At 32.8% G+C, this 27751-nt stretch overlaps 2 protein-coding genes across 2 annotated transcripts; both read right to left on the bottom strand.

Moving 5' to 3' along the window:
* Positions 1–2178: 2178 nt before the first annotated feature.
* LOC130625940 (coadhesin-like) lies at positions 2179–7495 on the bottom strand. The gene is made up of 5 exons (XM_057441064.1): positions 7136–7495; positions 5210–5260; positions 4563–4742; positions 3056–3171; positions 2179–2975 (listed from the first exon to the last, which is right to left on the bottom strand). The coding sequence occupies exons 1-5, from the start codon at positions 7344–7346 to the stop codon at positions 2481–2483; spliced, it is 1053 nt and encodes a 350-aa protein (XP_057297047.1). The 5' UTR covers positions 7347–7495; the 3' UTR covers positions 2179–2480.
* A 3618-nt stretch (positions 7496–11113) lies between these two features.
* Positions 11114–22358, bottom strand: LOC130625601 (deoxynucleotidyltransferase terminal-interacting protein 1-like). Its single transcript, XM_057440700.1, has 14 exons — positions 22168–22358; positions 21966–21999; positions 21372–21460; positions 21193–21295; positions 20654–20749; positions 19686–19793; positions 19080–19105; positions 18543–18579; positions 17036–17094; positions 16005–16065; positions 15295–15363; positions 14264–14322; positions 13443–13528; positions 11114–12477 (listed from the first exon to the last, which is right to left on the bottom strand). Exons 1-14 carry the CDS (start codon positions 22314–22316, stop codon positions 12443–12445), a joined length of 1011 nt encoding a protein of 336 aa, XP_057296683.1. The 5' UTR covers positions 22317–22358; the 3' UTR covers positions 11114–12442.
* Positions 22359–27751: the final 5393 nt, after the last annotated feature.

A 27751-nucleotide genomic window follows, 5' to 3' on the forward strand; every position in this document is an offset into this window, starting at 1 on the left:
CTTTATTGTCCGAATTTTTTTATGCCCAACTTTTTTTAATGTCCGAACTTTTTAATTACCTTAAAATCTAAAATTTACTTAATGGTTTGTTTGTAATCTTTCTTCGTAATAAATAATGTGGTTACCAATCTTTTTGTAATGAAACCAGTTCATGCTTTAATGGATTATTTGCTTTATAGAAGCTTATAGTCAAAGGATATGATAAAGTCGGTACATCGGAAGAAATTGATCGTGAATTCGAAAGAAAATATTGTAGATGGAAACTAAGCACATTATACTTAACCTCGTTCCCAGGGCATTTTTGTTGGCCACTGCTTAGGGGCCACAAGACCCTGGGGACAAGGCTACATTGTACTTTATTAGTGTTTTGTTTTAGAGTTATGATGCACGTAAATTCTTGTTAAATGCTGGTGATTTGTTTTGTTTCAATTATAAAATAAAATTTATTGGAGCATTTAATCTGTCCGAAATTTTGTCGGAAATTTGTCTGAAATCATTGAGATAGTGTCTGAAAATAAATGTCCGAATTTTTTCAAAGTTTTTGTAGTTATTAGACTTTCTCAGGGCACTCATTTTTGAAGCCGATTGTCTTGAAGCCGATTTTATTTTATTCATATCAGATTTTAGATTGTCCCCAAATAGTCGTAGGGTTAAAGAAACACTAGAAAAGCATGGGAGTTTGTGATCTTTCTGAGGATCTGGCTTGATAAGCTCCCCATTGTGTAATTTGGCCTCTCTCTGGACAATACTGATAACAGCCATAACATTAGAAGAAAAATTAAGAAGCTTTATCAATTTTTTGACTCTTTATGCTACCAGCTTCTAAGACTCTGTCTGCGAGAAAAGATAAGCGGTTTTACACTTGCCACTAAATGTTTTTTAATTTGCTGCAATTTCAAGCACTCTACTCTTTTTTAATAAAGACGCCAGGATTCACTCCTGTGAGAATGATGTTTTGATAGCAAATTTAGATATTAATATTTTTTGTATCGTTAATTCCAGTTTATTTTTTATGGCAGACCCAAAGGTTTCACGGGTGGTTGGAGTTTGGTCAAATATTGGTCAAATACACAGAAAAATATTATACATTCTTAAGAGGTTCTTATTAGCCTTTGAACCAAGAATTTTTCCTTGCACGCAAATTTTCGTATTTTTGTTAAAAGAGCTCCATTTTCTGTAGGCTTCCTTCTCCAAAAATAAACAAGACGTATGATATACGTAAACAGCCTCGCGAATATAGTTTACAAAAAGCTGTCTATTAGATTGTGATTTCTGTTACGAAGTTAGACACGACATATTTATGGTGGAGCATCTTCGTTTTTCTCTTACGTATTTTTGTAGAAATTTTATTTTTCGCAGACTACATTCCAGGTATTTGGGGAGACCTTAACTCTGCCTACATTCACTTTGGAAAACTTTGGTGGAAAAACATTTACTTTACCAGTTAGTTAAATAAAGCTTTTCAACACTTATCTTTTTAAAAAATACACAAGATGCAATTCTACAATTTCTGCTAACAAAAAAATCATTCATGGTTGAAAGTCGCGCGATTGAAACGTTTATGGCCTTAAACAGCATTTAGTTGACAAAAAATTAACATTTTGATGTCTCTATCATGTTCAGCATACTTTTTTGTTAACTTTACCAAATTTTGTCAAAAATAAGGTAATTTTAATTTTTGGACCAATTTTGGCCTAAAATGGCATTTAGGTGACAAATATCAAAATTATGATGTCACAATTATTTTCAGCATAAATTTTTTTGTTCACTGTGCCAAATTTTGTCAAAAACAAATACCAATTTTGGCCTGAAACGTCATTTGGATGGCTTCCAAGTACTCAGAGAGTTTAGGTACGAAGTTTAAATCTGTGACGTTGCAATTGACCATTTGGTTAGTTAGTTACATGGATACAAGCCGGATACACATTCTCGCAGGCAGGATAGTAAAAAAAAGTAAAAATAGTTACCAAGATGAGATTCGAACACACGGCTACTCCCGTGTCGGTGCTCAGAGAGGCGAAAAGTCCCATTTTTGTAGGACACATTTGTATTTTAATACAAGCTCACGAGCTTATAATAAAAAATGGGAGGTTTTTGACCAAATAAGCAATAATTCCAACAACGAGCTTTAAAAGGAGGTTTAAACTTTCCTGATTTGAAGTATGAATAACATTCATGTCAAATTATTACTTTTCGTTTTATTTTGAAATATATAATACGATATTCTGTTACAAGAACTTTTTACTTCTCAGTACAATTTCAAATAACAAAAATATCACTTTTTTTTTTATCAAAGCTTCTAACACTTTCATAGTAATATAAGTTTCTTGAAGTAAAGTTAAACAAATAAAAAAATGGAAACTAAAAAGCTAGGGTTAAATAATAATAAATAATAAATATGTAAATGTATTAATTGAATAACCTAAATATGAACCTCTTTTTTAAACGCTATAACTTATCACTGAATCTTTGTCTCGTATCTAACAGCTTTGGGTGTTGCATTCATCAGCTTCGATGCTTGCTCCAAGGTGTTGTTCCTTACACGTTTTACCTTTTCCTGTTCGTTTCGGGTTATCACAATGCCTCACCCTCTCTGTTCTCCCTCCCCCGCATGTCTTTGAGCATTCTGACCATTCTCCCCATGCGCTATAACCCCCATCTCTGTTACAAGGCTCTGTATGACACGGCTTTGTGTCTTCTGCATTTCCGTATCCCATCTCCAGGCAGGTTTTGCCATTTCCACTAGGTGGGGGAGAGTCACAAGCCCGCGTTCGCGTGTGAAATCCTCCTCCGCAATCAGCTGTGCATTTGTCCCAGTGTGTCCATTCACCGTATCCTCCGTTAACCGGGCATTCAATTAGACATTCCGCACTCTCCTTATCAGGACCAAGATTACTACAATCTTCTCCTGCAAAAGTTGGCGCTGGATCTGTGCAAGAACGCGACCGAGATTTTGTACCTTCACCGCACGATACCTAAGAATAATTAAAAGAAATTAATATTTATATCTTAATAATATCAAATTTTGTGGATACTAACAAGAGTAATCACGTACTGAGCATTCTGTCCATTTAGACCATTCGGTGTATCCGCCATCGACAGAACATGGTTGCTCGTTACAACTTCTCTCCTCTTCGTACCCACCAAGTTTTTGCTGCTTGCAATCTAATCCTAGTGTAGTAAAAATAATAAAATTTAAAATTTAATCAAAATATATTACTGGTTTTTCTATGCCATCCGCAGACGTAAAAGAAATCTGGAAACAAGGTCGGTACAAATTAAGTAAGCAAGTTATTAACCAGCCCATAATTAATGCGATCGAAAATTAACGCGAATTTCGAATTTGGATTTCAGTGTTGTGGTTATTAACGCGAATCAACGAATTTGATATTTTCAGATGATATTAAATTAACGCGAATTCTCAAAAAAGTAGACATTTTTTTACAAGTTCAGAATGAGAGAATAGAAAAGATAAAATGTCATCACACGTATTTTATCTTTCTGTCTAAAATGTCCAAAAAAGATTATTGAAAAGGGTTATACTGTTTTTATTGCTTCTACGGGCACTTGTCAAGTTATTCGTGATTCCTGCGCTTTCTATCCTGCTTAAAACATTTCAACGCGTTTGCTCTCTTTCTATTAAATGATCCAAACTGTTATCCACCACTTATTTAAAGACGCCTAAACACTATATTTAAGATTAAGTAGCGTAGTAACGTAGTAAAGTAAAGTAACGTAGAATTTTTTAGCGCCACATAAAATTTTTTTAATTTTTTTTTTTAATTAAAGCAAGTTTTTAAAATTCGCGTTATTTACTTGCTCCGTTATATAGAATCCTGCTTACTTGGACCCTTAGTGTGAACAAGTAATTTGTCCGATTTCAAGAATGTCCGAGATTAAATAATGAACACATGAAATCGTGTAATTTTAATGAAATTTGCAAGAATTCAATTTCCAATTCGAATCATTTGGAATACGGTTTTCACAATGTCCGAATTACATTACGTTTTTTTGCAAAAGAAAGCAAGAAAAATAGTAAGACTGTGTGCGAATGACCCAGGGTATACAGTGATATAGCTAGGAATGTATGCCGATAAACATGACTCAAGAAGCAGAATATCAGCTGTAAATACTTTCTACATCACAAACTAACTTAGATCGCATACTTTATCTTCACTGCCACTTCTTTGTTAATTATAATGCATATAAAGTTTTCATTTTGATCTATCTGCTTGTCAAGTTTGTAGATTAAAACTTGAAACCATAGCTTCTTTGTACAAAGTTAGGCTGATCCGACACGTGACTGGTCCCATTTCTTGATTTTTTTGGATTTAACGATTTTCGATGTATAAAATATGTGAAAACCTGAAAACGTGTAAATAATTTTTATTTGTCTAAAGAAGCTTTGTTGGAATGTTTCTCCAAAGTTGCAACGTTAATTTGACCAGTATTAATCCGCCTTCTGCGTGATTTTAAAAAGAAAGAAATGCGTATCAAAAGTACGGATTGTTTTCACTTCATGAAGAAAATAACCTCAAAATAAAGAAATCAAATCAACGTACCTCCAAATTTAGGCACTGGATTAATACAGTACCTCACTCGTTTTTGAGTCCCCCCTCCACAGCTTGAACTGCATTCACCAAATCTGCTCCATCGTTCAAAACCACCATTGACTGGGCAGCTACGTTCGTTGCATCGCAGAGCCTCATGAGACAGTCCTAGTCTACTGCAGTTCCGCCCTCCTGGAAGAAGGAAAAACTTTGGTAACCTCTTTTTTTCAAGGGCCATTTGTACAATGTTATGTCAGCCGTTTACAAACATATTAAAACTACCCGTATTCTGTCTGTGCAATATAATACATATTTTTTTATATATGCACGAAATAGCCATACTACGGCACAAAGAAAGTATGTTAAAGACACTCAATATATTCACGTGGGTTTTTTTACGGGACAAAGACGAATAGCTTGTTTTGGTCTGTAAAAAACTGCTCTATTCTAGGCCCCCGGTAGAATTTAAGGGGCAAAATACATGAAACTGCTCGTCATATATTAAGGTGTGAAAAAAACACAAGTCAACAAGCTAGCCTAAAAATCAAATAAATTTATTATAACAACATACATCTTTCAGCCGAACATCCAGACCTGAGATGTGGTCAGCTTTATAACAAACCGACTTTAAAGTAACGTTAAGATGAATTGTATCTCACCTAACGAAGGTTCTGGATCAGTACAATCTCGTTTACGATGCCTGAATCCACCTAAAACAATATAAAACAGTATCTGGGTAAATAAGACCGTGAACAGTATTTCTTTTAGGGGTGGAGCATTTTTGTAAAATTGATCTGCTAATCTTTTCAAGAGACCCTAACTGCCTAAAATATTGCTTTTAAATATGCTCGCCTTAAGGTTGTACGACGCAAACTTGCAATGATCAATTCATTGAATAGCAGATGATAAACCAAAATCCTTCGCATTCGGTTGGACGCAAAGTGTTCACATATCCGTTTGAAAATCAATATTTTTTAAAAATCTACAACAATTGTCAAACTTCGTATACTTGGATACGTAACTAGTAGAAAGATAGATGACAATGTTTTGCTGACGCGAAAATATTTTACTTCAGTACGTCTTTAGATGTGTGGAAGAGGTTCAGGTACAATGGAGGGAATAAAGCTTCACTTGCATGGGGTTTAGGACCCATAATATTATAGTACAGAATGTGACCAAGTGAAAGGTTAAAGTAGAGCCGGTTCGGTTCAGCGCAAAAATTGAAGTTGTTTACCAGCCTGGCTTAGGCGTCCAGAAGGACTGAAAAAATATTTTTATAGCAAATGAAGGCATGTATATCCATCATTTTATTAATAATTGTCAGTTAGGGTATTTAGCTAGATACTGGATGTATCTAGCTGAAATAAATAGTGCAATAAGGACATGAGTTATTTTAAAAGAAGATTATCGTTAATGAAAAATTCTGTCAGTCAAATCAACAATAACAAATTTAAATTATACTCGATTAGTGGGCTTTGATAAGTTACTTGTTACTCCATATAAATGTCATTGCTCAAATTATCAGTCTTGGAGTATAAACATGCATTATGTCCTAAGGCGGCTGTGGTGATTTTAGGTTCTGATTTGGTTATCTTTGAAAAAGAGACAAAGGAACTCCAGTAAATGCATACAAAGTAAACTTTCTAATTCGTAAAAAAAGTAAACACAAAAAGAAACATTAATAATAAAACATATATGAAAAAAAATATATTAACTCAATCACAAATTTGCGTTGCGTGGACGGTCGTATAAACAAGTTAAACTAGATAGACTTAGACTTAGAAAGTTTATGCTATAACAACAGAGAGTATGATGTAATGCTGTTACTTTATTATTTGTGGCAATAACTAACAGAATTTTTATGCAAGGGGGATAATGCGTATTTCGGCGGAGGAGAGATACACTTACTCTTGCGCACATGTGGACAGGGGATAGAAATGGCGCTCTCCTGGGCAGATGTTGTGTATTTATGGACAGGAGAAGGTATTGCCATGTCACGGATAAAGGAGAGGTACCGTTGGTTTACAAACGGGAAAGAGACATTGTGTAGCATGTCAAATGTAATTTTATCAATTATGAGATAAATCAAATAAGTGTATTGTTGACCTTGTGACGTAGTTTGAAAATAATTATAAAATTAATCAGTTATTCACATACCTTCGCAACAACAATATTTCTATGTCAATGTTTGTGTTCGTTAGTTCATTTAGAGATGTAAGAATAAAACAGGTCAAAATTAAGAGTTACTTTACAACATACCGAGGTTCTTAATCTCATCCCTAATGTTCATTTCACGTAGGCAACAAGATTGCTAAGGTTCAGGGAATGACCGAGGGGAAGAAACAGTAAAAAAAGAAAAATATATTAGTTAAAAATAAAAATAAAAATGTCGCCATTATTTTTGAATGATAATATAGCTAATAATATAAGTTTAACGTCATTACTCTATCCGCACGTAAACATAAATTTTAGAAAAATCTTAGACGTGAAGATGCAACATAAACAACTAAACAACAACTGAACAAAAACAACAACAACAACAACAACAACAAACAAACACAGCAAAAACAAAACAATAGTTTTACCTCCACAACTCACGGTACATTTGGTAAATTTTGACCACTCCGTGTAACCCCCATCACGAAATATAACAACACCATAAAACTCCGTCAAGATCATACAAATGACAAACAACAGTGTAATGTTCAAAATGACAACTAGAGTGCGACCAAACTTGAAATACATAGCATTCATTTCGAGGCGTGTGCCATCTTTCGACATGTTAATAACACACATATTCTATATTATAATGCTTTATGATGTACCGTGGTGGTGTAATAAAAATTTTGTCGTGACTTTTTCACAATGTTGTCTAGTTAATCCGTCGTCCTAACAAATAAATTTTCCTTTGTCAATTTCACATGTATTGCCGTTAGTTACCTATGAATGAAAAACATGAATAGAAGTCAATTACATTAATGGCCTCCACCATAGGTGATTTTGAGCTATTTATGGATTTCCATGTGTTTCTCACGGGTAAAAATTACAAATAGAACAGAGGGTAATTAACTTATATTAACAAATTTTAATTGCAATATTTACTACGAGTTTCAAACAGAATTACGCTTCCTATATTCCGACCTAAAAGCAGGAAGTATGATTTCAAACGGCCTTTTAAAAAGACAGTGATTTCTTATCGTTAACAAATCAAGATAATACAAAATTATTTTAAGATACGTGTATTTTCTGTTTCTGTACAAAATGGTCTTGCTGTAACCTCGTTTACAGGAACTTTTTTGCTTTTGGATATCGGAGAGCGGGTGGGAGGGTGGTTTAATTGGAAGTTGCAATATAGCTACATCTTTTAATACTGTCATGAAAGTTGCAATATTCTTATACGCCCTTTTAAATACGAACTGCGTACGCATTGTGGCCAAGGGACCAAAGAAAACAGTTCGACAACAGTTCGTTAATATGAACTTAGACAAAAATGAAATAATAAATCGTGTTAAAGCGATTTTCTTTAAACTCTGTAAAATTTACAAACGTTAAAATCTAGTAAGTTATCACTGAAAGAAATTTGGTATGTTGGTATTTATAAAAGTGTTTGGAAACCAAAAATACGCCGTCGCTGTTAAGAATGGAAAAATGATTAGCCATATGCTGTTAGGGAAAAATGAAAAGTTTGTTAAAACGATTTTTTATTTTCTACGGTACCTATGGAAAATGCATTATCACTATTACTGCAAAAAGTAAATCTTGAAATTATCCAACTGTCAGGAAAAATTGTATGGTTGACATTTTCAAAAGCAGAACTTATAAACAGAGAATTGTAACCTGTAAGGAAGTAACTTTTGTTACGTTTTCTACCCAACCTTCTTTGTAATCATATTGCCATCAAAAGGAACATTGTTCATAAATGAGAACCATTAAAAAACAGCTTTTTCGAAATTTCTGGCTACATTACATACCAGTATTCACTTTTGGAACATTTATTTTCTACTTAAACACTAAAACATCCGAGTTATTGGAAGAAATTAACTTAAGGGGTACCAAAAAATGGTTCGGGAAAACGAATGTTCAAATTATCCGGCGTTCGAGTTAACGAGTATTTTTTATAAGGAAGTATTAAGAAATGTCTAAGGGACCGTAAAAACAGTTTGAGCTAATAAAAGTTCGAGTTAACTGGTGTTCGAGTTACCGGGAGTCTACTGTGTACCTGTACAAGCGTTTAGTCTGCCCTATGCTGTGTGATCTCTATATTCTCTTATATCAGTCTATTAGTCTCTATAAAAATAGCCTTATTTTATTCAAAATGATTGCGCGCACAGATTTTTTCGGAAAATTCCGGCAGAACCCGATTTTTACGGACAAAGAAATAGGAAACAACTTGAACTACGGCCATTTTAAAAGCTGTGGCGTTAATCTTAGTAAGTCTGTTTTCTTTGCTTTTTTCTATTTTAAATACTTTGCACCTATAGAAATATTTATTTGTTGTATGTTTTCACATCCCAAGATGAAAATATTATTTCGGTTTTTTTTGTCATGTGTAAATCTATAAACCAATTTTAAGATTCTGGCTACAACCGTAGGTTTCGATGCAGCATCATGCTGAAGCCAGCTAAAGCTAACCTTCTTTGTTTTTATATTTTTAAAGTTTTGTTTACTATTATTTATTTTTATGTTGGGGTTGTGGCTCTCTAGCTACCTCTGGCTGAAGAGTAAAAGTAGCCATAAATGCAGCTTGGCTATAGCTACAACAAAATTTTTAATCAAATTCTTCTGCTAAATGCGGTTAGGTGGTAGCTACATCTTTTAATACTGTCATGAAAATGTTTTCCGAAAAATAAAATTGCAGAGTGATTTTTTTAGCTAGACGGGGTAACGACGGGCTATTTCCCATGTCTTTACTTACACCAAAGTTTTTTAGAAAAGGCTATTACACCTTTAAGCGGGTGCAAAAACGTTTACCTGTACTAAGCGCCCAGCCCGTTTTAAACGACAGATTGTTTCATGTGTTTTCATTTAAACCGTAGCTGTGATAAGTTTTCTTGAAAAGGATATGACTCCTATACAGGTATTCAACATGGTAAGTAAGCGTATAGTTAGCGCTTAGTCCAGTGTTAACAACAGAGTGTATCTTGTGTTATGTAAATTGAAGTAGCGATACAGTTTTTTTAAAAGGGGTATTCAGCCTAAACACATGGGCGACACGGTTTACCTATACTAAGCACTCAGTCTAGTGTTAACGACGGGCTGTTTCCTGTGTTTCTGCTTAACCAAAGTTGCGATAAAGTTTTTTTCGGAAAAGGGAATAGCATTATAGGGAATAGTAAGTATTGTAGGAAATGGTTAGTATCGTTAGCCTGTGGAAAATCTACGGGTTCGCCCGTCCTTTTTATACCGCATTGCGTGCTTCTTCTTCTTGAGCAGCTACCATTTTGCGTGACAGACAGACAGACAGACTGTAGGTAATAGTAAGTATTGAAGGGAATAGTAAGTATTGTAGGGAATAGTTAGTATTGTAGGGAATAGTTAGTATTGTAGGGAATAGTTAGTATTGTAGGGAATAGTAAGTATTGTAGGGAATAGTTAGTATTGTAGGGAATAGTTAGTATTGTAGGGAATAGTAAGTATTGTAGGGAATAGTAAGTATTGTAGGGAATAGTAAGTATTGTAGGGAATAGTTAGTATTGTAGGGAATAGTTAGTATTGTAGGGAATAGTAAGTATTGTAGGGAATAGTAAATATTGTAGGGAATAGTTAGTATTGTAGGGAATAGTTAGTATTGTAGGGAATAGTAAGTATTGTAGGGAATAGTAAGTATTGTAGAGAATAGTAAGTATTGTAGGGAATAGTAAGTATTGTAGGGAATAGTAAGTATTGTAGGGAATAGTAAGTATTGTAGGGAATAGTAAATATTGTAGGGAATAGTTAGTATTGTAGGGAATAGTTAATATTGTAGGGAATAGTAAGTATTGTAGGGAATAGTAAGTATTGTAGGGAATAGTAAGTATTGTAGGGAATAGTAAGTATTGTAGGGAATAGTAAGTATTGTAGGGAATAGTAAGTATTGTAGGGAATAGTAAGTATTGTAGGGAATAGTTAGTATTGTAGGGAATAGTAAGTATTGTAGGGAATAGTAAGTATTGTAGGGAATAGTAAGTATTGTAGGGAATAGTAAGTATTGTAGGGAATAGTAAGTATTGTAGGGAATAGTTAGTATTGTAGGGAATAGTAAGTATTGTAGGGAATAGTTAGTATTGTAGGGAATAGTTAGTATTGTAGGGAATAGTAAGTATTGTAGGGAATAGTAAGTATTGTAGGGAATAGTAAGTATTGTAGGGAATAGTAAGTATTGTAGGGAATAGTTAGTATTGTAGGGAATAGTTAGTATTGTAGGGAATAGTAAGTATTGTAGGGAATAGTAAGTATTGTAGGGAATAGTAAGTACTGTAGGGAATAGTAAGTATTGTAGGGAATAGTAAGTATTGTAGGAGTTTTTCCAGATTGTTTTAGATTTGATTCGATTTTGGGGCTTCTTACAGAAGTAATACACATAATTATTACCACCCTTTTTTTTAAACATCGTCAATACATACAAGATTGATATAAAATTTCTTTTTAATAAATAACTTTATCAAATATTAAATTTACATTACTGGTTATTTTTGCACCGCCCTTGTATTGTAAGCTTTTGTAAAATGGCATAAAAAATGGCCTGACATTGTTGACAAATGTTTTATATTGACCGTATGTAACAGGCACTAAGACTGTATATCTCCCTTGCTCGGTGCGAGCGTTAAGTTATGCTTTTGAATTTATCACTTCGATGGTCAGGTGTTAGTGTTTCCGTATAAAGAATGAGGGAACCACGAATCAAATTTAAGAATAGTATATAGCGGGCGGCAATGAAAATTATTCTCAAGGCTAACTCAAAAACACAGAGTGGATTTTGAAATAGATTTCAGAGTGTTCAATTAATACTAACTCTTACTTTTCTTTCATTTTCGACTTTTATTTTTGACTACAATTCCTGGTATTTTCTTTAATTTTCAAACTATTTTCGACGAGAATTTCCCTCTATTGGAACCTTGGATTACTTTAAAAATGTAAATCTTGATAACAAACATATTGGTAGAACTGATTTGTAAAAAATGAATGTAAATTTTTTAAAACAATTCTAAAATTTAAACCTTGTCATTATTGTGAAAAATGAAGATAAACCTAAACCTAAAATTCCTGACCTACTCTTCACATTTTACAAAAAGACTAAAATTTCCTTTTGCCTATATTTTTAAAATGTCCGACAAGACCTGACAGAGTGGACATCCTGGCATACTCTATACACGTCCACGATGGAAGTTTAGTTGAACAAATAACAGATATATCTTTAAATTTTTAAAGGTTGCTAAGGTTGCATCATTCTCACAACCTTTAAAATCAATTCAGTGCTAAAAAAAATTCTCTTTAATAAATAAAAGTAGCTACAAAAACTGTCGGAATGTTAAATCCGATAATTCCACCAGGATAATAAACGTTGTCCTATTAGACTTTCCCGAAACATATCGAGCGCACCTCCGGTATGTAAAAATTTAACGTAATTTAAACACAGCAGCAGAAATTTACATTTAAAATTTACATTTGCATTTAAAATTTATATCTCAAGGTATGTGACGGGGCTTATGTCCAGAAAAAGTTGATGAAACTAAGAAAAATACTTGTAAATGGTGACTTCTTACGAACCCTCCAAATTGGCTTGAGAAGAAGGCTATGAATGTTTTTCTCTTCGTTTTGTAACACCCAGCCAAGCTTAATACCATAGATAACAAAGCAGAAAGCAGTTCATGGAGAAAAAATATGCAAGGAAAATTTTGCTCGATGACACTTGTTCAATCTTGTTTCGTCTCTCTGATCAAAGCCTGACCTAAAACAAAATAGATAAAACATGTTTTACAAGTAGTTTGAACAGTTAAGACAAGTTTCACATGTAGTTTGAACAGTTAAGACAAGTTTCACATGTAGTTTGAACAGTTAAGACAAGTTTTACATGTAGTTTAAACAGTTAGGACAAGTTTTACATGTAGTTTGAACAGTTAGGACAAGTTTTACAAGTAGTTTGAACAGTTAAGACAAGTTTTACATGTAGTTTGAACAGTTAAGACAAGTTTTACATGTAGTTTGAACAGTTAAGACAAGTTTTACAAGTAGTTTGAACAGTTAAGACAAGTTTTACAAGTAGTTTGAACAGTTAAGACAAGTTTTACATGTAGTTTAAACAGTTAAGACAAGTTTTACAAGTACTTTGAACAGTTAAGACAAGTTTTACATGTAGTTTGAACTGTTAAGACAAGTTTTACATATAGGATAAGTTTTACAAGTAGTTTGAACAGTTAAGACAAGTTTTACAAAAAGTTTGAATAGTTAAGACTAGGTTTGGGTTAACGGCAAAACTGGAAAAACATTTGTCAGAGATGCTGTTCACATAAGAAGTATAGTATGCTATTAAAAAAGGATTTTTATGAAATAAAGAATATAAATTTAATTTAATTCTCGCTGTCCAGCCCATACGATTTAAAGATATAGTTATTTAAAACTTATACACGTTTCATAAATTTACATAATCATCGTGTTTTGAAAATCTATCAGCATTTACTCAGTCAATGTAAAGCGTGCGCCAAACATCCCATTAACGACTGAACGTCACATTAACGACTGAACGTCACATCGATGTTGAACGCTATACTGACGTCTTAACGTTACTTTGCGAGAGAGAGAGAGCAATGCGCAGTTATATTGAATACGCAAAGTAAATTGCATAAATTGGGTGTTCACACAAATAAAATTTCAAAGCAAAAAACAAAACGAAAATGAAGACGTGTTTCTACTCACGTTTCATAAACAATTTGATTTTTTTTCGGAAAGATTCTGGAACGACGAAACCTTTCACATCGTCTGGTTTGATACCTAAGTTATCTCTGAAAAATAAAAATTTGAAATAAGAATAACAGTTATTTGGCGTTCGTGTGAAAGGGTTGACAAACAAGCTGTTGATAACAACAAAAAAAAATCAATGTTTACATTTTAAAAATGCAATTGTCTTTAAGACTATTAAACTTGTCCACTAACCAAATAAAACAACAAAATATACAAAAAAACACTCCAAACTTTACACGATATACTCCCGGTTATTCGCACAACACATAATTCGGACTGGTCTTTGTCTTCTTTTAGCTGTTTTGCATGACAATGACATGCTAACTCAAATTTCTGAAAACGCCAACATTCGCGAACTCTAATCATTTGTACCCTTCATGGGCTAATTCTCTCAGATTTACTTTAATCCCATTTAAAGTACAAGAACAAAATATAAGTACAGCTGCTTAGGAAGGTCGAGAGAAGAAAGCCCTTATGCTGAATATATGGCAACGAATACAAGTGGATACGTTGTTATGTATGCTTACATAAAAACTAATCCTAAATCGAATCTTTGCTTTAGCCTGACTTTGACCTAATGAACAGATGAAGTTATAGCTAATTGGTTTGTAGTACGTTTGACCTTGGAGGAAGGTTTGACGTATGTAACTCTGCTACAACATTCCTCGTATTCTCGTATTATGTTAGAAGCAAAGATTTGGTTCATACTAGAGTAGCAAGTCTGAATAAAGAGAATTAAAAATAAAATTATATTTAACAGACAACATGAAACGTACTTGTAGTCAGGGTGACTTGTAGCTAGTAATCGAATGTCATCAGCAAGCATGAGGAACGCCTGAACAAAAAACGAAACAATTATAAAAGAACTTCCATTTAAACACGCATTTTCATATTTTTAGTCATATTTTTGCACAATGTTTACACTGACTTGTGTCACAGTGTTTCAAATTGTTCGAGTTCCCCTGGCCTAAAGCCTCTATTTTTTAATCAGTTGATCAAATGTAATCTCCACACGCCAAAAACACAGTTGATTCAGCGAGAACGCTACCAAATCATCTTCACTAGAACACATTTTTTATGTTTATATTTTTTGCGTGTTTTCTGAATAAAAATGGTTTTCGCAAAGATTTTGCTTTCACGGAAATCCGCGATTCAAGCCAATAACTGAAATAAAACGAATTTTTTTATTAGTAAGTAATGACAGCTGAAGAGATCAAAGATGAGATATATTTTCCCAGAAAAAGGCATTGTCCTGGAAACTACCTTTCTCCCTGTAATTTGACTCACGTCTCCTAGAGTTACGACCACTGTGTCATCGGTAGATGTTTTCCGAGAAATGTAACAGAAACACGATAACATCAGGGGAAGAAAATTCAGGGCCGAAAATTGCGGAAGAAACTGAAATTGCGGAGAATGAAAGCCATATTTTGCAAAAGAAATTTTAACAAATGGAAGCTATCAGGGAATCTTTCGCACAGCAAATCTGAGAATATGGAAACGTGTTTTACATATATTTAGATCTTTTAGAATTCAAAGGTAGATTTTATAATGGTTCGAAAATTTCTTTAGGAGATTGTCAATTCTTGCAGAAATAATTTTCTCGAATAGACATTTTTAATTTATTTCTCGAAAAAATTTTTTTGACGAATAAAGAACTACTGGTATAACGCAAAATTTATTTTCACGAATTAGGGCAAAATTCGCCAAAATTTCCTCCGCGAAAATTTCTTCTCGCAAAAATTTCTTCTCTTAAGGTACAGGTGAAATCTGAGCATAAAAAATTCAAAACTAAGTGTTCCGTACTAACCTTGCCGCCTGTCATCGGCATATGACCATTCTCGTACAACCATTGTTTATCGTCTTGATCACCCATGTACTAAATATAAGTCTATTATTAGCTACCTTTTAGCCTAAGCCTTTTCGGTCAAAATTTTCGTCGTCCCCCAAACAATTTGATTAATTTCAAATGTTTGTTATCGATCAACAAAATGCTAAAAGTTTGCGGACATATCAAGATTGCTAGTAACCCATCTTTTTACCGCTCTAAATGACCCAAAAACGTTATAACAAATGCACCAAATTTGCAGAAATGGATTTTAACAAGCTATTCTGTTAACGTCAGCCATAGGATAATTTTTTTATGGTGCTTACATAAAATGGATTTTTTATAAATTCCAAAGTGTGACCACTTTGGAATTATCCGTCGGCCCATCAAATTATTTGGCGTCGGGTCTAATTTTCGTCCGCCTTATCTTTTGTCACATAGGGCTAGCAAGTTTGTGCAAATGATGCTATTATGTTAATCTTTATGTAAAAGAGAGTGACTTCTTTTCACATATTCAAGGTGGACACGCCTGTTTTTCATACTTTATTGGAAGCTGTAACTGAGCCTACAGGTCGTATCTTGGTGAATAATACTATACTAATACTAGTTATTAAAACCATTTTTGATTGTTTTCATGTCATTGAAACAATACACAGGATCAAAACTGAAAACACAAAACAAGAAATATCAACCTTAAATAGCTGCGGGTGACGTATATACAATCGCCCTCGAGCTGATGCATAACCAAGTATTCTAAACATAAAAACATGATGCTCAAATGATTTGTCACGTATTGCCTTCACTAGCATCGCCTTATGTTCCTATACACATTAATCTCTTCACATTAATCTCGATGAAAATCAAAAGTTACATGATGACCACAGAAGATAAAATGTAAATTCCAGAACATTTCAGAACAAAATTGTTTGTTATTTAGGACAATTGCCAACCAAAAAAATTAAAAGCTTAATAAAACCTTTGGGAATACAAGCAATTCTTTGAGATGCATTAAATGCAACCTAGAAATATTTGTGTGACCACTAGAAGCCAAATATATTGCAGCATTTTACAAACCTCGTTTTTAATTAACCCTTTCACTCTTGTGACCCGCAGAGCGGCTTCTGTGGGTCCCTGATGTGCAGACCTTAAAGTTTGCCCAAATATTTCTTAGGAGGGTAATTTATTTTCCCATTTGGAAGATGACATTTTGAAAAAAAATACACTGAAATAATCAGTGACATAAAATGAGCCACGTTTCAATAGATTTTGTTCCTAAAGTAACAACATCAAATTTTTAGTTCTGGGAATAATTATTAATATGGTTTATTCTTAAAAATGATGTTACAGTGAGTGAAGTGTAGAACTCGACTAACTTTAACTAAACCTAGATCTAAATTTTACATATGATTAACTAATGTGTTTTCACTTTAAAACCCAATAAAATATTTTTTCAGGCATTAAATTTTGTGGACGGAGCACTTTATTTGTATTTTGAAAGATATTTCATTGCAAAATATAAATAAATATAATTTATGGCCATCCACTGCATTGTAGGTCGAAAGCAATTGTCACAAAGCCTTGTGGCAATGAAAATCGAGACATGTCGTTAAAACAGTCGGCACAAAGCAATGTCGTAATAAAAATCAACAAGGGGAATAACGGGAGCAAAGTGCCAAGAAACATAGCCATCTCATAAGGATAACTAGCTATAACAGGTACATACTTGTTAGCTTTTACACCCATGATCAGTTCAGTTTCTTCTGTAATTCTCTCGTCATCCCACTATAATGGTAAACGGAGATTGAGTCCAGAAAGACAAAAAAGAAGTTTGGCTAAACACAAAAAAATTACAGCTATCTGTTATCTAACACAGTGTCGTCAATAGTTTTCCATGTTCACGAATGTTGTTTAGCCCACAAAGATTCACGGAAATTCGCCCATCGCTACTCGCAGCTACTATTTTGGCTTTTGAAATTTTCGCAACTTATTTTTTAGATTATTTTCTCTATTTGCGAGAATAAATTTTTGAGAATCAAGTGTTTACATCATCTTTTGTAGGAATAAATTTTAGCGAATGAGAAAAGGAAAAAAAAGACTAACAAAAGAATAGAAAGTAGAAACTAGTAGAAAGTAAAACAGAAGTAAAATGTACAGATGTTAGAAATCTGTTGAAAAATAAAAACTGCCAATCGAGTTTTCTTTTAAATTCGCATTCCTTTCCTATCATTACAACTTTACGCCGATAATATTAAAATTTCGCGAATTTGAAAATTTTAAGAGTGAATATTCATTTTTACGAAAGACTGTCTTTGGTATATATCAGGGGATAAATTTTTGGCGAATTCAAAAAAATTTCTTGCTTAAAAAAATTATTACATGTGGATATACCACAATTTTTTAAACATTAATTGTGAAATGTCAGTGTACACATTTTAATTATCATTAAAACACCATGGTAAACATTCCAGGACCTTTTATCATTTCTTCCAGGACTTTTACACGCTAATTTCCTGGATACTTTAAGAAATTCCAGGACTTTCTAGATTCTTTTTCCAGGACTGCTACACACTAAATTCTAGGGCATTTTAACAAATTCCAGATTTTAGAGGTAACCCGAGTATACGAAAAAAAATATATGTTCCAATCACATACGATTAGAAAAGGGACAATTTAGACAAAATGAAATGTACGTTTGTATATCTGATAAGACACCACAATCACTTTCTGTACTGACAAAAAAATAGTTAGACCATTTTTAAATCACAGCGGCATGCCTAGGTCAGAAAGAGAGCATCCAAAATTTGCTAGTAATATTCTATAAACGCGGCGTCATAGCAAAATAATCCATGTCAGGGACAACAAAGGTTGAAAAACTTAGAAAAAATGATGATGCAACAATAATTACCATGTTTCGGGATTATTATTTAACCAAATAACTCAAGGTCCGCTGTGAACATTGACAAATATACTTTTACAAGTTCAAAATGTGTAACTCTAATATTGGAACAACCAGAATGCAATTACTTTGTGGTGGTGAAATTAACCGTCCTGTTTCATTATGTTTTGTTCATGCTGAAAGACTGTAATACCATAGTTGTATGGTAAAAACAACATTAGTTGCATAAAACACAAAGTAGGAAAAGATACACTAGGATTTTTCGTAACATAATTTTGTCATCGGAAAACAACAACAACAGGACATGAGCATTCTTGAAAAAATAGTAACTTACAGGTGGATAATCAAAATTATCTTTGTCTTTTTGTTCACTAGAAAATAAGACATTTTAACTTTGCTAATATATAAATTTTTTGAAAGGATGTACAGGGTGAAATTTTCCATTAAATGTAGGTGAGATTTGCACTGCATAAACTAGATAAAGACACTTTTTATTTTATGGTTTATTTTATGAAAAACTAATTTGTTATAGCGAGTCATATTTCTTTTGTAAGATTTTTAATTTGGTTGGTGAGCATTAAAAAAATAATCCTGTTTAAAAATATTTAGTCAAGGTTAAGATGTTGGACAATAGTGGCCTAATTTTTTCGGGCGTAAAAAAAAACAATTACGTCCATTGTAAATTTTTTCTCAACGAATTATGTGAAAATACAAACACAAAAATAAAGTTGGTAATTAATAGAATGAAAAAATAAAAATTGAAAATACATAGTGGCAAAATTTTCTGCAGATGACATTTATTTTGTCGGATGAATAATTTTGCCCCGAGAAAATCAAGCCCAACATATTTTTTGTTTGATAGTGGACTTACGTTTTTTCTTCTTTCTTTACTTTCTTCTGAAATAAAAAGAAACAAAATTTGCAGGTAAATTATACATATAAATGAATTTGGAAAAAAACTTTGGTATTGCTTCATGACTTCACAATATTTTATGTTAACAAATTGTTATTGTATTGAAAACTTTCTTACAAGTAATTAAAGGTCAAGTGGTGATGGCATCAAAGTAACATCCTTTTAATCCAAAGAATCTAGAATTTAGTACCCCTCTTAAGGAGTCATACACAAACCATACCCCCTTTCTGGGGTATGAGTCCTTACAAAAATAAAATACAAATACAAAATGGACTAATGATCAGCAAATATTTTTTGTTTTTGTTTTATTATTTTACACATGAGCTGCTTGTTTAAAGTTTAGACAGACAAAACTACTAAATTTTTACCATGAGATTAAAGCTGCTGACTTATTTTGACTTATTGGCATTATGCTAATACATTAAAGTCATTGTCACCCTATTCTACAGATGATTGGACTAGGTACTAGGTACAATGTTTTAGTTTTAGTCAATTTTTTTAAATTATGCATGTACTATTGCTAAGAGCTAAAAACGCTGATTGTATACATTACTTCACTGTTACCTTTTTGATAATAACATGACGAGCAGGTGTCCAAATCTTTTCGTCTTTTTTATCGGGAGAACGATTAGGGTCTTTGCCCTCACTTTGCAGCTGGAAGAGATTTTTTGCCTAAACACATGAAACAACAGATAAAGCAAATACAAACATTATAAATTCAGGCTATATATATATAAATCACAAACTTTTTCATAACATAATGAAAAAATAATAATCTTTGTGGATAAGAACCAGTAAAATCTGGTCTGAGACTGACTGCTCTTATTCTTTGAGTCTTTTTCAGACACATTATGTTCTTTTGATCTTAAAGCTTATTGCAAATAAAGCAACTAGAGCTCAAATGAAAGAATTTTGCAAGTTGTCTAGGAATTTTGGATTTTAAAAAAAACTTGGTTGTCGAGATATTAATCTTGAAAGTTTAGCTAATTATGCAAAAAATGTCACTATACTAAAAACATGTTCCTATAATTGAGCATATAGCAACTAAATTTTAAAATTTATGAAAAATGTTTAAAAATAAAATAATTAAATAATGCCTGACTGAATGCCCCAAAAACATACAACACTTTACTCAGAGTTCTAGTGGAATTTAAATGTCCAAAAAACCTTAAAAACAAAACAAATTCCTACACAACTTTAAAAGCTCTGAAAACTAATTTGTTTTTGCAGGAGGTTTTAATAAATAGTAAGAGACAAGCTAGATACAGATAGATAGATGTTTCTGATACAGTCAATTGTGCTCATAAATAACCACACCAACATAACCATAGGATGTTCCTGTTGTGTCTTTATTTTTTGTCAAAATCTCATGTCTGTATAATTATAAAATGTGTTTATAAATAAAAGGCATAAAATATAAAATGTATACAAGGATGTTTCATGCATGTTATAAGACAAGAGCCTGATTAAACTTTCTTGTTATAAAAGATACATAAAAACAGTTTGTGTTTGGTTGTAGTTGTTTCTCATACCTCTTCCAAACTTCTTCGTAAAATATGACTGATGTGATCCTCAGTAACTGGCTCTTTAGTGTTGTCACCAACGTTATAAGCAGCCATACGAAACATCTAAACAAAAATGAACTCCACAAAATTCAATGTTTGTTTAGAACCCCAATATAATTTTGTAACAAAAAATGCATTTATAAACTTATTGTATTTATTCAGATTGCTCGTCTAGTCTAAATTATTGTAACTTTGGGTAAGTGATTTATTGCTTGGGTGTTATTTTCTTATTGATAGGCTTGGTGAACTAAAAACACACAAGAATGTGCATAATAACCAGCCCCTCACTTTTGATGACATAGTAGACTTCGTCAAACATAATTAGAAATGTGAATATAAAATAAATATATTTTAGTGCTGTATCTTTATAAGAAAATATTATTATGAAAATATGAAAACCAAGCATGAATGTATTGCTTTGTTTTATTCTAGAATTATGTTGTAATTATGTTGTTATTTTAAGCTTCATAGTATATTTTGCTGGATAAGAAAAAAATCAAGCATACTTCTTGGTAGCTGTGTAATACTCTCTCAATTTCTACATTCAAACTTGGTTGTAACGCAGCTCGCACTTGTTCTAAAGCTTTAGTTGGACTACTATTATTGCCTCTATAAAGATAAGAAGTTTAGGTTAATAAAAAAGTTTTACCGGTTTGAAGTAACAACAAACGTGCCATATACAAACCTGGTGCGATTTAAAAATCCAGATGTATTTTTTAAAATGTGACGTCGTTTTGGGAAATTCCTGGCAGTCATGTTAAATGGATTAGGAGCCTAAATAAATTTTAATGGAGATAATAGTAAAAAAATCATATTATACCTTACATAAAATTAATGTGGTTTGACAATGCAAATGGATAGAGTTCTGAGGAATGTTTGTTGCATTGGTAAAACATGTTATGTTCATTTGGAAAAGTAGGGAAAAATTTATTACCATATTGTAAATTATACGATTAACTAAATACACAATCCTTTTTAACATTTGTAACAAATGAAAAACCTTTTTACATTCATCGGTGTGTTGATTTTTTGGTTACACCATTTGCCTAAATAAAGTCTTTGTTAGGCACAACCATGGTTGATGTGGAGGGAAAATTTTTTAAGATTTAAAATCTCTAGGTTATATATGTATACATGTATATCTTGTAGCAATAATTCCTCTGCTCACCTCTCTCAACAAGTTTGGTAAAGTTTCTTTCTCGAATGGACGAGTTTATGCCAACATTATATATCACACAATCGCATACCAGTTAACATAAATGGAATTAATAATACTTACCAGTTTCACAGGCTCGATACCAGACACTGATTCCCTAGGAGTATAACAGTTAATATAAGAATAATTCATCCTGTGTACTCAACTAAAAAAACACATGGGCATTGCCACTTTTTATAGAGTTAAATTTGAGGAGATTTGAGGACTTCTAATGAGAAAATTTAAACTTCTTTGTGAATAGAAATAAAAAAAACAGAAAACAAACCTTTTCCTTTTTGTTATTTTATGAGCAAGGGGGTTATCAGAAAATGGTCGCTGATAAGCCATACTTGGATGTAAACCTTCAGTTGGCTTCCTACTGTGTAAACCTGGAAGCATGTTTTGCACCTGTGGATGGTCTGAAGTTTTGGACATTTTTTCTAAACATAGTACAAAAGTTAAACAGACATGATAAAATGTAAATTGTTTTCTTCTTAAGAAAATATTTTATAAACAAAACTGGAAAGACGTAAGTTTAAAAAAATATTTATATTAATTCCTGCTCATGTACAAGAAACTTTGACTTTCTCTTAACTCCTAAGGGAATTACAAAATTAAATTTTTGCAACGTCTTATGGGGTTAGCATTTTAAAGAGCAACATGTGTGTCAATGAGTGAATCTCACCTATTTGTGTAAATTAAGAAAAGCGTGAAAGTCTTTGGAAGAAGGCCAGAAATTTTAGACAAAATTTTAGGTAAAAAGTCATCTGAACTCTCCCTTTATGCCACCATTTCTATCCTATCTATAGCTTATCAACTTATCCTTATTCTGAAAAAGAGATGAAGAGAATAATTTATTTATAATTTATTTTATGTTGCAACAATTTCTCTTCATTTTAAATAAAATATTTGCCATTTTATAACTTTATTTTTAAATACTTAATGTCTTACTGATAAATTTTTTTTTTAAATTTTTTTGTTCTCTTCCTATATGTTTTGTTGATGTTGCTACATTAATTTTCCTTATATCCGCACACCATTGAACAATAAATTCTGGAGATTACATCAAGCTAATAAAGTTTAACTTAATTGTTTTGTAAGTAACTAAAAGTAAAACATGTGCCAGACAGTGGCCTTGTTTGCATCTCAATGAATGATTTGATTCATAATTTCATTCATTACTGTATAAACAACTTCAAAATTAAACAAGAAGCCCTGGGTTTTCAACAAGATTCACAACGGAGGCAATAAAAAACGAGAAACATTTACACAGAATGGTTTAGCATAAAGGTTAAATAAAAGATATATATAAAGATATTCAAAAGCAAGTGTTAAACTGAGACTAAGCATTGACTGATATAAAAAGCAAAATTCTGACAAGTTTTAAAGAATTTAACACAATAAAGGCTGTGTCAAAAAATAAAATCTTGTCCAAAAACAAAATATAATTCATCAGAAAATAAAAATTATAAAGGTACGATGAAAGCTCAGGGAAATGCTCAGGTTTGAATATCAAAGAATTTTCCCTTTGCAGGGCATCCAGGAATTAAAATTTTCAATCCTTCTTATTTCTTTCTTTGCAGAAATTAGATGAATGATATAAATGTATTATTGTATTCAAAAGGTGTGACCAGAACATGGATGGATTTTTAATGGAGCTAAACTGCAAGTTTTGTTTAGGTTAGCCATTGACATTGTTTTCATGTCATCAGCTTGTCTACAAATAGTCGATATAAAATACCGATTTGATTTATCATCATGATGCAATAAAATGCGGACATCACCGAAATATCAACTTATATAGCTAGCTAGACGGCTTTTATCATGACGTGTGTTGTTTATATTCCCTGCAGACCTCTTATGTGTATCGAGAGGCAAAATAATGCAGTAAGCCATGGACCATTTCATTCCAAACTTTATTTTTCGGTAAACACATCTTTTAATCTTGAAATTAGAATATAGCTAGCTTGTATGTAGTTTAGATTTAGATCATCAATGAAAAACAGTGAAAAGATTTTAGTAGCCACAGTATAAAAGTTTTTAACCATAATGTGACTTTCTCTACTTTAGGTCTTTTGTTTTGACTGTTGATTTTTCTGGGTTTTTTCAACGCATGCACAAGAGAATCCCATAAAAATATAAACATTGAAAACCCTATCATTGCTAAGGAGACCAATGCAATTAAACCCCTTACACCTTAGCATGCAACACAACACAGCAAAACTGCCTCAGGTTTTCCTGGCATTTTTTTAGGCTAAATTCATGTCAGGGTTTTTGTCCAGAAGGGTGATATTCTAGAAATAGAAAAATTCCTGAATAACATCAATAGCTAACTCTTCTAGTAGAAGAGGCAAAAAAGAGAATAATTGCACGCATGTCGATTGCATTAACTTCTAAGGCACGAAATGGTCCAGTTTAACAATCAAACGAAGCATACACTGTACACCACGGTATGCAAACAAAATAGAAATCAAATCGCAAGTTCACAAAGCTTCCAACGCCATCATTTCTTTGCTTCGCTTTGTTTACCTATTCCGTCTTGCTTTCTTGTACAACCTAGTCACCAATTCTTTTCTCTCGGGTGGCCGCAACCTTGTTCCCAGGTTTTATTCTGTTTTGAATTTATACAAATTGCTTTTTAAAGTGGATCATGTTATTAACAAAAATAATTAATACACAACAATTTTGTTGCAATATTCGAAGGCTCTACACAAGATCGATTACAAAAAAGGATTTTTGTAGGGTTCACGATCAGGATGCACCACTACAACACTTGAACCCTGAGTATTTATCTATCACAAATTTATTGTGCCATGTTACAAGTTGTTTTTATAATAACCAACTTTATAAGAACGTTGAGACAGAGTTTTGTAGAAGTTGCACGAAAAGCCACACAGTGATAGTTTCACAATTTAAAATCAAGGTACTCTTTTTCTCTTTCTGTGCGCTGTCAAGAAGAAAAGAGTTGTCTAGTCCGGTCTGTAAACGGTTTGCGCTAAAGGGCATTCAGCTGTAGAAATATTTCATTAATTGCCGTAAGAATGATCAGAAGAACTGCTTAAACTGGATTTGAACTACAACCCTCCACAAAATTAGTGAGACAAACAGCCCCCTCCCCCCCCCTATTTCAGTGTTGTGACCCCCAGTGTCTGCTCAACTCCTCCTGTGTCTACAACATTGACAGGAGGGGGGGAGAGAAAAGGGAGAATTCGATACAAAGGGGTATTTTTGCACTGAAAACCTACTTGTCTCACATAATTATGTGGAAGGTTGTAGGTTGGATTCCACTGAAAAGCAAAACGGATTGAAACGAATCAGGAAAAATATTATGATTAGATCTCTGCTAACAGTTGTTTTCTTCTTATAATTCTTTTCGTTCCTATATGTGCATAAAAATTTTAAATGATTTCAACCTACAGTTTGGATCAGAGCGGAAGATTTTATCAACCAATCAGATTTTATCCGTTTCAATTTGGTTTTGAGTGGAAATCCACTTTGAGCAGTGAAAGTGTCGCGCACGGTACGGAAATGTCAGGTGTAAGTATCGTCAGATTACCCAGCTACCCAGCTATCACATCATATGGTAGATAAAATTAATTTATAGGATAGCTATTGCAAATCTTAGTATAAACAACCAGGTGAGGTAGCTGGAATGTTATAAAGTAAATCTGTTAATATGTTTTACGGTCAGGTGTAGTCAGATGTATTGATACATCGCGACAAGATGGCGGAACGTGCGGTCACTGCCTTGTGGCTGACAGTTTTTATTTTCATAGTTTGGCTTACGGTTTTCCGAGTGAGTAAAAAGAATTTTTGTACAAACGATGGTGTTAGTATTACGATGAATGCAGAGGATGAGCAGGAGAACTTTGCTTTATCATCTTTATTTACACAGAAGAAAAATTATTCGAAATTCAAACCGAGATCGTTGTTACACATTTTGTTGATCATATGTGGAGATGTGGGTACATGCCCTGGTCCTAATCCATGTATGGAGAATTTGACAAACAAAAAAGGAATACGCATATTTCATAAAAATATCAGAGGTTTATTACATAGTTTTGAAAAATCCAATCGTTTTTTGGTTTGTATAAAAACGTATATTTATTAACACTATCCGAAACACATATTAATTTTCATAGTTTTAACGATGACGATAGTTTGTATCAAATCCTGGGGTACAAGTTCATTAAAAAGAACAGAACAAATGGTACCCACGGTGGTGTTGCCATGTATATATCAGATAAAAATCAGTTGGAAACGAAGAAAAGATCTTGGAAGAGATGAAGTTGAAGGTATCATTATAGAAATATTCCAGAAAAAGTCAAAAAGTTGGGTCAAATTATCTTCACGCACATTTTAACAACATCTTCGATGATATGTTAACTCTCATTAACAATACAAATTTTAAGACAATAATCCTCGGGGACTTCAATGTTAACTACGGAAATAAAAATGTATGCAGAGAATCAAAAGACTTTATTATTTTGCTCAGTTTTGTTCAATTGATAACTAAACCAACTCGAGTGACAGAAGATACGAGTACTATAATTGACATTATTTTAACTAACAACAAAAGTTTAATATCTACGGTTGATGTAACACCATTAGATTTCAGCGATCATGACATGATAGGATGCGTGCGTAAAATGAATCACGTTAAATAGCAATTCAAAACTATTACATGTCGTTATTATTCAAAATACAACAAATCGCATATGTGCCGTGATCTTAAATCGGAAGAATGGAATGCACTTTATGATATGACTGATGCAAATCGTGCATGGACATTTTTTAAAGATATTAAATCAACGGTATATAATAAGCATGCTCCCAAGATAACCAAACGAGTAAAGGGAAGACATTGTCCATGGCTTACACAGGAAGTAAAAGGGCAGATTAATCATAAAGATCGCGAAGATCTAAAAATAAAAACGACTGGACTTCATTTAAAATTGCCAGAAACCACTGCAACAATTTAGTTCGAAAAGCAAAAAGAACTTACCATCAAGATTTATTGTACGACAATCGAAACAGTCCTCGAAAATTTTGGAAAGCTTTAAAATCAGTTTTTCCGTCCAACAATAAAACACCTGAATCGTTAGTAAAACCTGTTGAACCTGTTTTGTAATTTCTTTAGTACTGTTGCTCGGGATTTGAAGAATCGTTTTATACCACTCGTCAATTTCGCTTGGAAACGTCAACAACAGAATCGCTTTAGAACTGAGAAAGTCTTTGAGTTTTCATATGTCAGCAAAGTGTACATCCAAAAAGAACTGAAATCGTTAAAGCGTAACAAAGCAACTGGGTATGATGATTTACCTCCTAACTTGATAAAGGAATACTGCCTGTGCTGTCCGAAATTATGGAAAAAGCTGTCCACAATCAATTGAGTGAATATTTAGATTCCAACAATTTACTGTCAGAGAAGCAATTTGGCTACCGTAAAAAAGAGATCGACCGTTAGATGATATAAGAAAAGCTGCAGACAAAGGAAAAATTACTGGCATGATATTCATTGACTTAAATTGATTTCATTGACGAAAGCTTTCGATGCCCTTGGGCACGCAACCTTTCTAGAAAAGTTAAAACAATATGGGGTAAGCAATGTCACACTTCAGTGGTTTGAGAGCTATTTGTTTGACAAAAAACAAATTGTTGGTTTTGACGATGTGTTATCAGATCCTTATCCGGTTTTCTGTGGGGTGCCACAAGGTTCTATCCTTGGACCTCTACTGTTTTTAATTTTCTTTAACGATTTTGCGGACATTCTGAAAACAGCTGACGTTGTGGAATTCGCTGATGATACTGTTATCTACGTTTCTTCAAACAAAATTTCTCAGATAGAAGAATAGTTAAATAATGATTTA

Source organism: Hydractinia symbiolongicarpus, chromosome 14, assembly GCF_029227915.1.
Source record: "Hydractinia symbiolongicarpus strain clone_291-10 chromosome 14, HSymV2.1, whole genome shotgun sequence".
NCBI classification, from domain to species: domain Eukaryota; kingdom Metazoa; phylum Cnidaria; class Hydrozoa; order Anthoathecata; family Hydractiniidae; genus Hydractinia; species Hydractinia symbiolongicarpus.

Coding starts and splice junctions, on each gene's coding strand:
- LOC130625940 (XM_057441064.1), bottom strand. CDS start 7,346: ATGTGTGTTATTAACATGTCGAAAGATGGCACACGCCTCGAAATGAAT. Junction 4,743..5,209: donor TGATCCAGAACCTTCGTTAG/GTGAGATACAAT, acceptor TCCTTCTTCCAG/GAGGGCGGAACTGCAGTAGA. Junction 3,172..4,562: donor TCCAGTGCCTAAATTTGGAG/GTACGTTGATTT, acceptor TTACTACACTAG/GATTAGATTGCAAGCAGCAA.
- LOC130625601 (XM_057440700.1), bottom strand. CDS start 22,316: ATGTCCAAAACTTCAGACCATCCACAGGTGCAAAACATGCTTCCAGGT. Junction 22,000..22,167: donor AAAATAACAAAAAGGAAAAG/GTTTGTTTTCTG, acceptor TTATACTCCTAG/GGAATCAGTGTCTGGTATCG. Junction 13,529..14,263: donor ACAAGTCACCCTGACTACAA/GTACGTTTCATG, acceptor TTTATTTTTCAG/AGATAACTTAGGTATCAAAC.